The sequence below is a fragment of the Coffea eugenioides genome, chromosome 5, assembly GCF_003713205.1.
Source record: "Coffea eugenioides isolate CCC68of chromosome 5, Ceug_1.0, whole genome shotgun sequence".
NCBI lineage: Eukaryota > Viridiplantae > Streptophyta > Magnoliopsida > Gentianales > Rubiaceae > Coffea > Coffea eugenioides.
Window position 1 is genome coordinate 43,493,691 of NC_040039.1, and position 15,990 is coordinate 43,509,680.

At 36.1% G+C, this 15,990-nt stretch overlaps 2 protein-coding genes across 2 annotated transcripts; both read left to right on the forward strand.

Annotated features, from left to right (window-relative positions):
• Positions 1-1,519: 1,519 nt before the first annotated feature.
• Positions 1,520-4,050, forward strand: LOC113771754 (uncharacterized protein At4g04980-like). The gene is made up of 8 exons (XM_027316317.1): positions 1,520-1,612; positions 1,696-1,785; positions 1,870-1,996; positions 2,091-2,895; positions 3,005-3,170; positions 3,249-3,413; positions 3,491-3,643; positions 3,731-4,050. Exons 1-8 carry the CDS (start codon positions 1,523-1,525, stop codon positions 3,890-3,892), a joined length of 1,758 nt encoding a protein of 585 aa, XP_027172118.1. The 5' UTR covers positions 1,520-1,522; the 3' UTR covers positions 3,893-4,050.
• Positions 4,051-8,721: 4,671 nt separating this feature from the next.
• Positions 8,722-12,266, forward strand: LOC113770926. Its single transcript, XM_027315552.1, has 6 exons — positions 8,722-9,115; positions 9,252-9,384; positions 9,935-10,038; positions 10,161-10,338; positions 10,450-10,581; positions 10,674-12,266. The coding sequence occupies exons 1-6, from the start codon at positions 9,075-9,077 to the stop codon at positions 12,063-12,065; spliced, it is 1,980 nt and encodes a 659-aa protein (XP_027171353.1). The 5' UTR covers positions 8,722-9,074; the 3' UTR covers positions 12,066-12,266.
• Positions 12,267-15,990: the final 3,724 nt, after the last annotated feature.

Sequence of the window (15,990 nt, forward strand, 5' to 3'; positions counted from 1 at the left end):
TGTTCTCATTTGCTTTGGATTTTACAAAAGCTGATTATTCAAAGCGTCTATATGGTATAATTAAGAGAAGCAAAAGCTACTCTTTGATGGATTTTAAATTTTAATTTTTTTTTACCTATTACAAAATCTATATTCTAAAGACAAAAGCAAACCAAAGGGTCCGAGAGAAATGAGATCCTGATTGAAACCCTTTATGAATTGCTCGTTAACTCCCCAACCACCCAGAGAAATGGCAGCTTTGTCTGAGAGAAATGGCAGATTGGAGGCGTGATAATCTATTTTGTTTTACAGGAAATCCACGTGAATTAAAACATGAAAATTTCAAAGAGTGTCACAATTTTCCTGAGTGAGATGAAACTCTACATACATCGAAACAAGAATTACTGACGTAGAATTGAACATACAAGGGAGAGATTTTATCAGGGAAGTTTTTTTTTTTTTTTGCTCAAAGCCTCTTTTCTAGTAGTACTTTTGTCACGTCCAAGGGCTTATAGACTAGAAGATTGTAGTATGGAGCCAATCACGTAGGTGTCGACATTTGTTAGACTAATGAATGCTGCCTTGATTTCTCTCTTGACGGCTGATCACAGAATTTTATGCGTTAAAAACAAGTGGCATAGCTTTTTACCCTTCAACTCCTGAATCGAAGGACGATGGAGTTAGCAGTTATAAATCTTGCAAGAAGCTGCAAAACATTCCATCTTTTTGCCTTCGCTGAAGGCCCTCCAATGGAGGGAGAGGGATTTCTGAGTTCTGATGCATCATGAACAAAATTTCTTCAATTTTCTCTTCCCTCCAATCTCCCTCATATATCCATCAGCATTTAACCAATTCAAGACCAAAGCAGGCATTAGTGATATAAGAACTCAATTTTTTTCTACAGGTTAATATTTCAAAAGGAACTGTTGGTGTTTTGTTTAAGGAGATTTACCGTGTTTTCGAGATTTGGAGGTTCTTGAGAATAGCAAGATAATTGCTTAAAGATCACCGCATCATCATTGAATTCAACATCGGGCTGAAATCAATTATCAGCCATGGCTCGTGGATTATATCCTGCCCCTTCTTCTCTTTTGAGACAAAGTTCTTGTAAACGACAGGTAAAGCACAACGATGATCATCTCAGGGTATATTTGCAGGGTAAAGTTTCAATTGACATTGCATCTGTCAAGGAACAAGTTTATGCGTGGTTTTGTGATCTCTTGTCTGCAATTGGCTCATGTTTGAAACATTCCGGTTTAGCAACTAGTAGCAGAACGGAAAAGAATGTTTTAGTATATTTCACTAAAAGAACTGCCTAAAGAAAAGGATGATACTAGAAGAACAAACACACGGTCGATCTTGTTTATTGGCAAACTTAACAGATAAAATTTCCCTACATCAATTAACCCTGAACTTGGATGTTTGAGTAACTTGTATTTTGCCATGTTCCTAATAGGCAAAAGTAAGCATGAACGTGTCCAAAGTTAACAAGGAAGCAACAGGCCTGGAAGTAGCCAATTCTCGCGGAGGGATAGGAGACTTGATGTTGATGTTTGAACTCAGGAAGAAGATAATAACCTTTAGAGACATTCTTCACCTCCCACCTTGTGCTAATGCTACTGCAATTGCTGAGGTACTATGTCTAAATGCAGCTAAATCAGTAAGGTTTACAATTTGGACTTTGACATAAATTTCTCACTTTTACTTCCCTTTCAGTTGGTCGTGCGAACTTTGGAGGATCTTAAGAAGTTGTATCCCAGTATCCTGCCGAATATCGAAGAAAGCAAAGAAGTTTCATTACAGCAGGTTTATTCAATATTAAGTACCTCAGTATAGATATAATACTTCTTGAAAATACATGAATTCACACGATGAAGGATGTTTGTCCAGGAGATGTCCAATCTTTACGAGGCTCTAAAATCTATAGGAGACGTCTGGGACAACAATCGTATGTTAGTTGCTGACTCTGTGCACTGTGCAGATGGTAGCTCAAATGCTACAAACTCGAAGCAACTTGGTAAGTTCTTTTTCTTTATTATTGAACTGTTTCCATGTTTCAGAGTTGATAAATGACTTTTTTAAAGGAAATTTACAGTTTCTGTGCATGCAAGGTGGACGAGTGATTGAAGAGCTTGACAATATGATTAAAACTGCAAGGCAGAATTTTGATGTCATGCATGAAGATGAGAAAAGCAATAAAGACGTTTTAAGAGAAATGTCTCCAGATATCAAAAACACCTGTTCTTCTCTAGCATCACCCAATTCAGTCCCTACTGGTCTGATGAAACCCAGTGCAGTTGCTGATGCTTCTAACCCTCTCCCCACTTTACTTCAGACAGTGGAAAAATGCATCTCCACGGACATATGTCCTGCGGTGTCATTACAAGGCACTGTTCCTGTTAAAGAGGGGAGGAAGAAGGCGGATGAACAAACAGAGAACTTTAGCAAAGCGAAAAGCACCACTGAAGGATCACCAAGAATAGCAACGAATGAAGTCACAAGTAGTCCCAAGTCTGGAATCAAACCTAAGAGCAATTTGAGTGACATGCTTAACGCAAGAAGGCCAAAAGAAGCAAGCCGGTCTTTATCACTCCCATCCATTCCCACATCTCCAGTACCCCTTGCGGCTCCACCTCCACCTCATCCTCCAACAGTTGGGGTTTCACGGCTAAATGGTACTGCTCCGCCTCCACCTCCTCCTCCAGGATTGGGGGTTCGAAAATTCCCAAGCCTGAAGAGATCAAATTCAAAACTGAGGAGATCAAATCATATGGGAAACTTGTATCGAAATCTCAAAAGAAAACTGGAAGGATCAAATGTTACTGATGCAATATCTAATAAGATAAATCGTCGGGTTGGTGGTCTTACCAGCATAAAACAAGGAATGGCTGCAGCCCTTGCTGAAATGACAAAAAGGTACTTTACAGTGGAAATAACTATTCACCACGGACTGTGTTACAATAGACAAGTAGATATGGCAAATGATGATGCTTCATGGTGCATGATCTCTTTGTTTGGATTTCAGATCAGCATATTTTCATCAGATTGAAGAAGATGTTCACAAGCACTCTGAAATGATCATGAAGCTGAGAGATGACATATGTTCCTTTAAGACAAAAGACATGGCTGAGCTTCAAAAGTTCCGTAGAGATGTAGAGAAACATCTAGAGGAATTGAGTGATGAGACTCAGGTGAGTTATCTCAGATTTTGAGCAGGTTCAGCAAATTCAAAGTTTAGAAGGACATAAAACATGCTTTTGCTTTCACAGGTTTTGGCAAGGTTTGAAGATTTTCCTACAAAGAAGCTGGAATCATTGCGGATAGCCGCTGCATTGCACTCAAAATTGGAAGGAATAGCTTTTACCCTGGAGCATTGGAAAACTGAGCCTCCAGTTGAGATGATGCTCGACAAGGTGGAACGCTATTTCAACAAGGTAAATCTCATGATCTTACGCCTAAATTAACCAATATCAAAGAATGAGATACTGAGAATTATGAACTCTTCAACCAGATTAAAGTAGATATAGAATTATTGGACCGGAGCAAAGATGAAGATTCTAAGCATCTTCGAAGTCATGATATTGTTTTTGACTTCAACATATTGATAAGAATCAAGGAACTTATGGTGGATGTTTCCTCAGCCTGCATGGAGTTGGCACTCAAGGTAACTATTCAAGTATTTGCTACCTACCTCTTTTGCATTTTTTTCACCCTTTCTAGCACCCTACAATTACTATGAACTTCTCACCAGGAACGAAGAGAAGCAACTGAAGGAAAACGAAAAGCACTCACGAAACTGCTATGGAGGGCTTTTCAGCTAGCGTTTCGAGTCTATACCTTCGCTGGGGGACAAGATGAGCGAGCTGACAGTTTGACCAAGGAACTAGGTCGAGTACTACATAGTGATGCGTGATAGTAGTGAAGTCATAGAATCCTCAAACAAGTGCAGTAATCTCTGCATATCTCCTATTGGCAAACGACAGCCTAGAACCATTGTTGTAACATCTCCTGTAGTTTTTGAACTGAAGCGCTGGATTCAGGTGCAATGACATGATGTATCTGGAATCCAAAAAAATTGTACTAACTCATTGAGAATTAGTGTGCATACAAGAAAGTTTTGGTTACTAGCAAAAGCAAGCAAAGACTATTAAGCGTTTTAATAGAGAGCAGTTATCATCTGCTTCTTTCCAACGTCTTAGTTAGTGCTTATCTATCAAACGTAGAAAATATTGTCTACACTTTTGGCTCTAAATATCCTCCTCAATGTTGGCATTCAAGAAATGTAGCTCGGCATCATCTCCAATGTCCCTCCTCCCTTGTTGTCAATGCAACATTTCAAGAAGATTCTTGTAGATACAAATTGATTAAGGTCTAACAAAGGTTAATGAGATTCAGGGCTCTGAAACAAAACTTTAAATGTCATCCAATTACTAATATACTAGAAATAGACCAGGTTCCAATTTCATGCTGAAGCAATTGAAAGTGAAAGTCCAGAACTTCCAATGGAGAATAGGACGTCCCTCAGGGATATAGTGCATAACAAAACCATGACAAGCAAATTAAGAAACAGGTTGAGTATATTTATTCTTCTCTATAAGAGGTAAATCATTGCAAGTGCACAATTCAGACTTGCTAATTACACATCCTTATGATTTTACCAAAGAAGCCCAACTGGGGAGAAAAAAAAAAGATTCGATTTTTCTTTTCCCAACAAATCTCTGCTGCTTTTGACCTTTTCTTCTGTTCCTTCCTTATTGGGTTTGACCTGGAAAGGTAAGTAATGTATAAACTAGCTACTACTTGCACAATACATGAAACAAGTGACATATAGGTATATAAATTATCTAGAATTGATTATTATAGTTATCCTTTTTTATAGGTAAATAATAAAGGCTATCTGTCACAATATAGAAAAAGTAATCGGTCGAATGTAACACTTGATACTAATACATAAATACATGATAATGCATAAGTAAATTATAAGGCAAATTCTCAAGTGTCGATGAGAGAACCACTCAGCATATTCCAACTAGTACTAAAAGCCAAGACATGAACATTAGAAGTGTAAAATCGGTACCCATCTCTAATAATATTAGTTTCCTTATGTAATTACTTACATAGTGAGTGATGATTGTTGTTGGTGGTGGTGGTGGTGGTGTGTGTGTATATATATATTTTTTGGTATTAATATAGGGATGTAATTGAGTTGAGTCAAATTCGAATATCGTCATACTTGAGCTCGACTCAACCATCAAAAAGGATACTCTAGCTCGAACAAGTGGCATTATTGGAGTTTGAACTCGAGCTCGATACATCGCGCTTACAGAACTCGAGTTCGATTCACGTGGGGCTTGAGTCAATGCGAGTTTTATCGAATTCGAGTTATGAAGATTTGGGAATTTCATTTTTTTTTTTGGACAATTTTTAAGCGAAAAGACATTATCGTCCTTCAAAAAAATTCACATGACCTGAAATACTTTGTAAATTCAACCACTCTTATGGGCACAAGAGTAATTTCATAATAATAATAATATATTAAAGAATTAAAATTAAAAAACTCGATCAGGCTCGAAACCTTCGAGTCTTGCTACTAAATACTCGATCTCGACTTTCTAGGCCTATCGAGCTATTCAAACTCGAATCCGAATCGAGTTTTTGACCAATCTACTCGTGACTAGTTGGGTTCGATTACAGCCAATGTTTTCAGGACCGGACCGGACCGGCCGGTTCGACCGGTTGGACCGCGAACCGGCCATGTCACCGGTCCGGTCTAATGCTAAAGCCGGAAGTTCATGGAGAACCGTTGAAACCCGGACGAACCGTGCGAACCGTTAAGAACCGTGAACCGGCGGTTTTTTAGATTCTTCAACAAAATATCAAGAATGGTGTAGCTAAGATTCGAACCTGGGTCTCCAAGTTTAAATATGACAATCTTACCGCTAGACTGTACTTAAGTTTGTTGAGAATTCTACTTGACTAAAAAATATATTAAAACATCAAGTTCTTCTCTTATTTTTTTTTTCAATTTTTTCTTCTTAACCATTTTTAACCCAAATATCCACAACAAGATTTTCTCAAGTCTTCACCATTATTATCAAGTTATTATCTTTAGCAGATTGTAAACAAGTTGAAAATTTCAACTTTTCTTGTTTTCCAACATTTTAGTAAGTTTAATTTTTTTCTTTTCAAGGTTTTTTTCTATATTATTATCTTTAGTTGATTTTTTGCATTTTCTTCTTTTTCCCCTCAATTTTCATATGTTTCCCTCATTTTTGTTTTATTTTTATTCGATTAATTAAGGATGAAATTTTTGCAAAAGTAGTGCACATCCGTGTAGGAATTGGGTAGGAATTACAAATAATAACATTGGGTTGGTAAAAAATATGGTAGTTGGCACATAATCGAAGCTATTGATAATTGAATTTAAAATAATTAATGGTATAGGATCATTGAATTTAATATAACATGTTAATTAGTAATGTTTAGTAGCAATTAATTTTTTATGTGTTTAACTGTATATTTGTTTTTCAAAAATTTTTAGTTTTTTTTAGTTTGAGCAATTAGATTTATATTTTTATAATAAATTTTAACTTTTTCAGCTTAAGTTGATGAAATTGTGAAGGTGGTGTGGTTGCTTATCATGCCACTGATAAAAGTTTGCTATTCAAATAGTTTATCTTAACTTGAACTCTTTTATGGATTTTTTTAAGGATTGTAAAAGAATTTCAATATTTAATTTATTTATTTTTTGTGTTTTTATTTGTGATAATTGGTGCACATTTGGATTGTATCTATTTATGTTTACAATGAATTTATGAAAACTTGTAGTGAATTATGATATTTTAATTATATTTATCATTCCATGTTTTGTGTATAACTTTTAGAAAATTTATTATTATCATAACTTAAATTAAGTTATGTTGGTAAAGTTCAAGTGTAGAATGAAACCTGCTTAGTACTTAACACTAAAAATTTAAAAAAAAAAAAAAACAGTGAACCATTGAACCGGCCGGTTGGACCGGTCGGACCGGTCGAACCGCGAACCGACCACCTCTCCGGTTCACTGACCGGTCCGAGTTTAAAAACATTGATTACAGCCCTACATTAATAGAGCTATTTATGTAATGTTTTGCCTGGTATACAGATTATATTCTCCCATACTTATGTGCCAGTAGTAAAGTTTCCCTGACATTCAGTACATGGGGCATAATTATGAAGAGTAGTTTATGGTGCCTAGCTTTCAGCATCATGCGCTGCCAAGAAACCCCAATCCCCAGTACTGCACGTTTCCACGTTTCCATGCCATGGATTCAGTTGGCCACCAACCCCCCCTCTACTGCCCATTAGTGATTCCGGCTAAGTGAATTTGATAACCTGTTTCATTGACTCTCTGTTCTCTAACAATCCAATTTGCAGCTACAACTTCAACATGTTGTTTGACTCAAAAAAAAAAAAAAAAAGAGGTACAACATATTTCGGACAAGAAATATGAAGAGGAATTGTCAGTGCGTGCATTTTAAGGTTGCTGCGCAAAAATGGTCTGCACAGAGGAACCCATGATAGCCTGATTATCATGCGGCCACAAGTTCTGACTAATTTTTCTTCTGATTTCATTTGGTAGTTTAGCTAATTATAACCTCCTTTAGATGTCTAATTGCTATAATCACACACTTCTTTTTTTTCCTGATTTATGAAGTATGATCCATTTTTCTCGAATTAATCTTACCACAAATTTTTATTTTCAATGAGGGATGACTTTATGGAGTCAAATTTAGCGAGGGAAATTATTGAAAGGGGAAAGGAGACAACTAATTAACTATAACTCGACAAACCTCAAGACAAGTTCTTGAAATACTTTGTCGCAGTTTATGTTCTTTGTTGCTTAAATAGGGTGGTAAGAATATACAAGTTCTAGAATGGCGCGGCTAGTGTTGACGCTTCGGAATGTAGAATGTAGAGGTTCTGCGTTCTAATTTGTCCTCTCTCCGCTTCTTAAATTCCACCCCTCTTTTGCTTAAAAAAAAAAAGAAAGAAAAAATTTCTTGCAACTCCATGATTCTAATTTAGAAAACTACCAAAATCTAATTCCTTTGAGAGAAATATTTGTGGATGGACATGTGTGAAAAAGAAAGTAAGATGTTGAAGTTAAGAGGCATGACTGATACTTAATGGTGATTGACAGGGATGGGCTTGCTCAAATTGTTAATTTGAAAGCAGCCTCAATTATATTGCTCCAGTGGGATAGGGCAAAGGGTACTTTTCCCTTTGCTTCAACAAATAATACTTGTTATTATTGGTCGGAATAAAGGGCCAAGAAAAGTTGAACTGTGTATATGACTTCCTTGAAGAGTAAGATATTCCACAAAACTAATTGAAACACTAGAAGTGAGAAATTCTGCAGCATTTATTCTCACAAAAGTAATTAGCACTACTCAACTTTTAAAGAAAAACAAAAAAAGTATACATTGTGGGCCTGTCTTCGCATTCAAGGGCTCAAAAAGCATAGAATTATCAACTGAAAAGTAGTACAATCATACTCAAAATCAAGTTTATAAGTTCATGAATTGCCCACTTTCTTCTCAAGGGAAAAAACGAATTCAACAATAATATGGTAACGTAAAACAAAAAGAAAAACAGAACAAGGAAAGTCCTAGCGTATCTCAAGTTCTGATAACTGTTCCAAACACTTACAGCGTCGTAGTGGAGCAGTTTCCTAGGAGGAGTTGAGACGACTATCCTACCACCTCAAGTCTCAAAAGTCCTAGCTTATATCAAGTTTCAACCCCACTACTTCTCCTTTTCCACTTCTGAAATAACTGCCTCATGAAGATCGAATTCAACTGTCTTCAGGAGTAGCAGTAGTTCAGTTCATCCTAATCATGATCATATATTAGCTCCTGTCTAAACTCTTGTCCGTTCTTTATTCGGCTTTCGGCAGCTGGCAGATTAATAAGCCATCTTCTTCGTATCCACCCTCAGCCCTTTTGTACTTCAAATTCACCCACTATTAATTAGTTGTAATCGGTCTCAGCTGCTTCTTCATCTTTTCTAACCGGCATCAACCAAAACAGGCTTATTTGGACGTCTAATCAAACATGTTTGATATTCTTTTCGGATGGAGAAAAGCCTCTAAGTGGTACTACTACACTAGTATTAATCAATAGTTTTTGCTAATTCAGGATGAGTTTCTTTTTTTTTAGTGTAGTATTCGTTACTGGTGTTTGTTATGTATGATCATGACTAAGACGGAGTTCTTGATGGTTCTTTTGCAGCAAGAAATTGATCAGAAGGGTTCAGTGCCGTCTCAAAATTCTCAAGAACAAGCAAAGTACTATTGTGAGGCAGTCGAGGGAGGATTTGGCTGAGCTTCTCAAACATGGCCATGCCCAAACTGCCTTTGATAGGGTATGATCACCTTTGCCTATCCACCAAAATCAATCTCTGAAAAAAAAAATCATCGTTATGGCTTGTTGATCTTGATTTCTCTGCCTTATGTGATCGCCCCTGTTCTAGTGATCATGGTATGATTAATTATGTGAAGAGTTAATCTGATTGAGTTAAAACAGATGAACAATATTTTCCCTCCGCGGTTAGCCTGCTCGGCTCTGTTGGGAGAGATTTAATGAACTTACTTGGTGGTCATAATGCTGTTATAGTTGCAAGCAAGGATCTTTTCTGCAGGATACATAAAGCAAATTAGTTCAGTTTTTGTTTCACCACATAATTATGAAGTCAAATTTGAACAAAATTTATATCAAGTAATAGAGAAAAGCATTGTATTCAACAGTTCAAGCCTAGGCTTCAACCTTGTGTCTCTGTTCGCTGAGTTTAAGGATCAGCTTCATGAGTTATTAGGTGCTTTTTCATTAAATTCCAGGCAAATTTGGAATAGATGCATGAATAAACCTAAGAACGGATCTTCCCATTTTCATTTTCTTTATTAACAAATTTTCAGGTAGAGCAGCTGTTCAAAGATGAATGTAAGGTGGCAGCGTATGATCTGCTGGACCAATTCTGTGAATTTATTATCCTTAACTTATCTTACATCCGGAGAAACAGGTATGTTCATAAGCAATTGCAAGATTTGTTCTGTAAATTCATGTCTTCTTGTATTTTGGACCTGGCATTCAAGCTGAAGTAGGAAACAGCAAATGCGTGATGCTTACTTTCCATGGGTTCAGGGACTGTCCTAATGATATCAATGAAGCAGTGTCAAGTCTTATATTTGCATCAGCAAGAGTAAGATCTGGCGATCTACCAGAGCTTCTATCGATCAGGAAGCTTTTTGGAGAATGGTATGGTCAGAGATTGGCAACTTCTGCCCTTGAATTACTTCCTGGAAATCTTGTGAATCGTCAGGTTTGCCCTTGAATTACTTCAGATATAAATCCGTATGGTTCATTTATTTCTGCTACCATGTTGTTTATGGATTTAATGTGCGGGACATAACATTCATGTCTCTGAATGCAGATCGCAGAGAAATTAAGCATAAAATCAGTACCAGATGATGTGAAGAGCAGCCTGGTGAAAGACATATTAGGAAGTTCCCTTCAGTCAGGTCCTTTGTTGCTCGAGTACAGTTCTGAAAAGCAACAGAAATTGGTATGTTGTTTTCACAGTGCTATAGCACTGATGTTCTCTTGGGTGTATTACCAATTTTCAGTATGTAACTTGTGTTATCTCATTAATTGAAGGCGAATGAAAGCAGTGGTGATCCATTTCCCAGTGCTGAAACCATCCGTGAGCAAAATGAAGGACACAATTTACAGATGTCTAATGCAACAGAGGAAGGGAAGATTGTATATGTCGATTTCTCATCAGTAAAAAAATCTATAAAGGACCTATCTCCCTCTTTGGTGAGCTCTATGACTACGTTCCCTTCCACCTATTCTGTAGTATTGCAGCAGACTCTGCTAAAAACAGTGGATTCCACTGTCCATAAGAAAGACCTGAGACTAGTCAGTTCAGCAAGGAAAATTTGCCCGTGTGCATTTGAAATGTCTAGTTTTCAACAGTTGGAAGGGGCAATAGTGGTCCATGATTCTGCTGTGGGACAAGAGGAGCGGAGTGCAGTAGTAGAATCTTCTTCTGTAGGACAATTGCCCAAGGAGATGATATATCTTGATGACATTCAGGAAATCCAGTCACCTTTGAGCAAAGAGGGCAACTTACAGGATCAAAGACTGTTCAAGTTCAAACAATCTGCTCTCCCCGTTACAGGAATTACACAGAATCCAGATGATGAAGCTCCGGATCAAGAGCAATATGATTCTGACAATGAGAGAGCAGCATCAAGAAGCTTCAGACAGAGCAGGAACATGGGTTCTGGTAAAAGACAGAGGAGGAGGTCAGTTTCAGGAGATGCTACCAGCATGAATGACATTGAATGTGCAATCTACTACGGTGAATCATACGGCCGTTCGCCAAATTATTACCAGAAATCCCGTGATAAGAAAAAGGATCAGAAGAAGGTTCCAATTAAGCGGCAGCAAAAAGTATACCAGGCACAAGAAATCCCAATGCATTCACCCTTCATCAAAGTCAAAAGTGGCTTCAATTTCATAGAGTCCAACGATGATCATACCAAATCAGACAGCAGATGCAGCTCCGACAACAAAATGCTCAACAACTGCAGCTTGCAACATCCATGTTATTTCCGCACATGTGACGACGAAGATGACTGGAATTGTTCACCACAGAAGCCAAAGATTCAGTACGTGCTCTGCCATTGTCACTGCTCTTGCAGTAAAAATCCGAAAATCAAAGAGGCCGAAAAAGGGATGCTTCTAAATCAGCCAACAATCAAATCTGAAGATGCAACAAGTCCTCCTTTTGTCATTTCCACCAGCTCAGGAGCAAATAGTCCTTTTACAAGCAAAGAAGGGAAGCCCTCTTACTCGAGAGCAATGACTATGCCCCCTGAAAGGCCTAAAGATGCAGGCATTGACAGCATGCTCCGATCAAATTCATTCCCATTTGAACACCCTGAGTCCTCTTCAAACCGGCATGTTCATCCAAAGCTTCCGGATTATGACGAATTAGCAGCTAAATTTATGGCACTCAAGAAAGCCTATTTGCAGAAGTGAGAAGTACGGTACATATTGGAGAGAGCCATAATAACAGATGTATATAATATGTCAAGATTGGACAAGATTTTGCATTCAAATTTCATCAATTCTTTACGTTGGTTGATGTTAAATGTTCTATTAGAGCAAGCCATTGAGACATTTTTCTCGAACGGATTGTAACAAAGAGCTGTCTGTGCAAAATTTTGTCTTGTTTTTTTAGACTGTAAGCTGCTTCATGCATTGATGGGCCATCGAAAGCCCACTTAAAGCTGTCAATTTGAACCGCTCTCTCTTGGCCCACATGTATTAGGCTCAAGAAGCGGAGTATTGATGTTGAGTTCCATCCTCATAAAAAATGAGATCGGAACAAGTCCAGTTGAGGTTTGGTACAATTTGTTTTGTTCTTCTTTCAGAATTTGGTGTACATTCACATAATTGTATTAATCTCTTAAGTTGAACATGAATAAAAGTATACAGCAACCGGACAACCATATGAAAACCTCAATTATACTTGAACCAAACCCATGAAAAAGTGTGTGAAAACTAGTGGGGCAATTTTTGGCTGTGCAAAACTTGAAGGTACAGAGTTCAAATTCGTCTACCCTATCGGCACCAACCTCTCCCCCCTCTCCTGTTCTCCGGTCAAACCCTTGCCCCAAAAAATAATGGATGAAAGGATCCGATGTTACCAATCTAAACTTCAGTTTTCTTAAAAAAAAAAAAATTAAAGGAAAATGGTTCAAAACGTCCCTCACATTTTATTAAATCAATTTTTTTTGTTCTTCACTTTTAAAATAGTAACTTTACGTCTCTTAAAAAATAAGTCAGTAAAATTTGGTTCGAATCTAGATTTTCAACTACTTTTTATTTTGGATCTATCACATGAACTACATATGGTCATTTTTTAGGGGCAAAAAGGTTAGGTCTCATTTATAGTTGAATAAATTACTTGATTCATATTCATTTTTGCTCGTAAAAAAGTAGAATTTAATCTGAACTATATGATTTGTCCCTAAAAAAGAGCAATTTGACCCAATTCATATTTATTTTTGTCACTACAAAAATGAAATCTAACCTTTTTGTACATAAAAAAATGACTACATATAGATCATGTAGTTATTTCAGGCCAAAAAGTGGCTGGAGACTCAAGATAGGATCAAATTTTGCTAACTTGGATTTGTTAGAAAGTAAAGTTAACATTTTAAAAGTGAAAAACAAAAAAAAAAAAATTATTTGACAAAATGTAAGGAACGTTTTGAATTATTTTCCCAAAAATTAAAGGCATAATTTGTTTTTTCACTCCCTGCCTAAATGTTCAAGGCTCCATCCCAAATGAGTTGCACATTTTCGCGTGTGGAGTTTAAGTAAGATTAGCTAACCCTAAAATGTTTGGAATTGTAAGGTTTAAAGTGTGAGGCGAAGGGTCAAACTATCAAAAACAAGCCAGGGTTGCCTTTGTTTGATTGGATTTACAAAACAGACCTAATTTGGAAATTGAAACTTATTAAGAACATCAATTTGTTTATTACTTGATTGGCCTTGTTCCAATGGAAGATGTGGTACTTTTCATATGTCTAATGATTATCAACAATACAATTCCGTCCAATCTAATATTAGGGAATAAATTTAACTTTTGGGCTTTGAAAAAACTCGGATCTAATCCAAGAATATGAGTGATATTTTTAGTCTATTCTCAACACATCTATGCGTGTTCTGACGTCGATGGGGTCTTTAATGATTTGTGGCACAAAAACAGCTGATAAATGGGTATACTTTTTGGTTCTATTTTCTCTATTACCGCTATCAATGTTTGTCCTCTCAAGCCCATTTAAGAAAGTTGTCACATAATTGATAGAGCATTATTTGCCAAAAGCACAAGAAAAGAAAAAAAAAAAAAAACCCCCCCATTGGATCACTTGTCAAAGAAACATAAGAGAATTTTCCATATACTTATGAATGCCAAGCAAGTGACACATCAAATTACTAGGAAAAAGAGAAATGTTTCAAGGTAATTTAAATCTTACCCTTGCTGTTGTAGTAGTAAACTTTTGAGGCCATGCAAATTAGACAAATCTTTAGAAAGGTACTCATTGGTTATTTATTCATTTATTTATTGAATTAATCTTTTTTACACTGACGATGTATATACTATCAGCGTTGGATGAACGACAACTATGACAAATTTGAATTTGAAATTTAACTTTTGCACACGTGTCATGAATCCAACGATGATAGTGTATACACTGTCAGTATAGAAAAAATTTACTCTTATTTATTTCTAGATTTTTTTGGAAAGTGTAGTCATTGGATAAACTAGCAATAGCTTAACTTTTAAGTTTCAATAATTGATTGTATGATGGATAGGCATGAATAAAGATTAGGAATCTAAGATCAACTATCTGGATTCCAATCGGTATTAATTTGCCGGTTAATGAGTCATTACTTTTTGTTTCTTATCCAAAATTAATAGTGCATATGATGCTCTCTGCTAAGATAAGAATAAATCTAGTGACATAAATTTGACAAAGATTTCCACAATCTCTATCTACGAGCCTTCTTATTAATTACCAATGCATGTACAAGTCATAATTAATTCCATCTGTCCTACCTGTGTCATCCTTGATGGAATCAAATTTGCCATTCAAGCAATGTAAAACTTTTTAAAAAAAAATCTAGAAAACATATAAAATGAAAAAAATAAAGACAAAAAAGTTTAAACTAAGGATTAATCTTTTCTACACTGATAGTATATATTCTATCAGTGATGGATGGATGAACGATAACTATACAAAATTTAAATATAAAACTCAACTTTTACACATATATCATGAATTTCACTGTGATAATGTATACGTTGTCAGCGTATATTTACTCTTAAATTAATACGAACAAAGTTTTCCTCTGGAGACTTCTATGACAAAATCCCACATATAGGGGCCGTCTAAAGACAAATTATAATACGTAATCGAAATTAATTTTTTACTTCCTTTTCTTTTGGTAAGACAAATTATAATACGTAATCGAAATTAATTTTTTATTTCCTTTTTCTTGCTTGATGGTTACTATGTCGTTTGCACAAATTATAATAAGTAAAATTTTTCGAATTGTCTGCGCTTGTAAAACTCGATCAGAAGATGTTCTACTCGAAAATGACTTGAAAATTTTTTAAGGGCTTTTATAACCTAGGAAAAGTCCATCCATTAATGATGCGGCAAGCCGTCCAAAAACGAATTATTGTGTTGTGGGCTTCAGATCATACTACTAGAAAGATATTAAGAGGCTGCTTATCTGCGGGATTTTTTCATTGCATGCTGGGAATAATGATTATGTAGGACAAAGTAGATTTTTGTTGCTGAATATTTTAAAGGGTCAAAAGCAAAGATGTTTTCTTACTTTTTTCTCAACAAGGAAATTGATTGGTTGGAAATCAGTAGTTTCTTCATCCCAATGTTGATAGACATTCTTCAGAGCTACCGCAGCAATATGGGAAGGGCAAAAACTTGTCCTTCCCTCAAGTCACCAACCAAAAGGGAAACTCTATAATTTGCTCCACTAGGAAAAACTTTCATGTTTATATGTTTATTGGGATTGAGGGATTCCATTTTTCATGATTTTTCATGGAAAAATTACTGTATCGATTTGATGTATGTGAGAAAAAAAGATAATAGGGAAATGTGATCACGAAAAACGACGTAATTTTTCGACGAAAACTGGCAATCCAAACAAGGCTAACAAAGTGAAAAATGGGGTTTTGGCTCTCACATTTGAGATTCAAAACAACACTAATTATTTTTAGTGTACGCAATCATTTTTAGTACATGATTTCACTATTTTAGAGAAAAATGTAATGAAAGAACTAAAATGTTAAGCATATTAATTCTATGCCCAAATGCGAATATAATCGTCTGATAATGTAAGAAAAAAACCAACGTATAAATTTGAT

Bases quoted from the DNA above. Each gene is read 5' to 3' on its own strand.
- LOC113771754 (XM_027316317.1), top strand. From the start codon at position 1,523: ATGTTGATGTTTGAACTCAGGAAGAAGATAATAACCTTTAGAGACATT. The intron at 3,414-3,490 runs GTAAATCTCATG...CTCTTCAACCAG, and splicing joins TGGAACGCTATTTCAACAAG to ATTAAAGTAGATATAGAATT. The intron at 3,644-3,730 runs GTAACTATTCAA...ACTTCTCACCAG, and splicing joins GCATGGAGTTGGCACTCAAG to GAACGAAGAGAAGCAACTGA.
- LOC113770926 (XM_027315552.1), top strand. From the start codon at position 9,075: ATGTTTGATATTCTTTTCGGATGGAGAAAAGCCTCTAAGTG. The intron at 9,385-9,934 runs GTATGATCACCT...ACAAATTTTCAG, and splicing joins CCCAAACTGCCTTTGATAGG to GTAGAGCAGCTGTTCAAAGA. The intron at 10,339-10,449 runs GTTTGCCCTTGA...CTCTGAATGCAG, and splicing joins GAAATCTTGTGAATCGTCAG to ATCGCAGAGAAATTAAGCAT.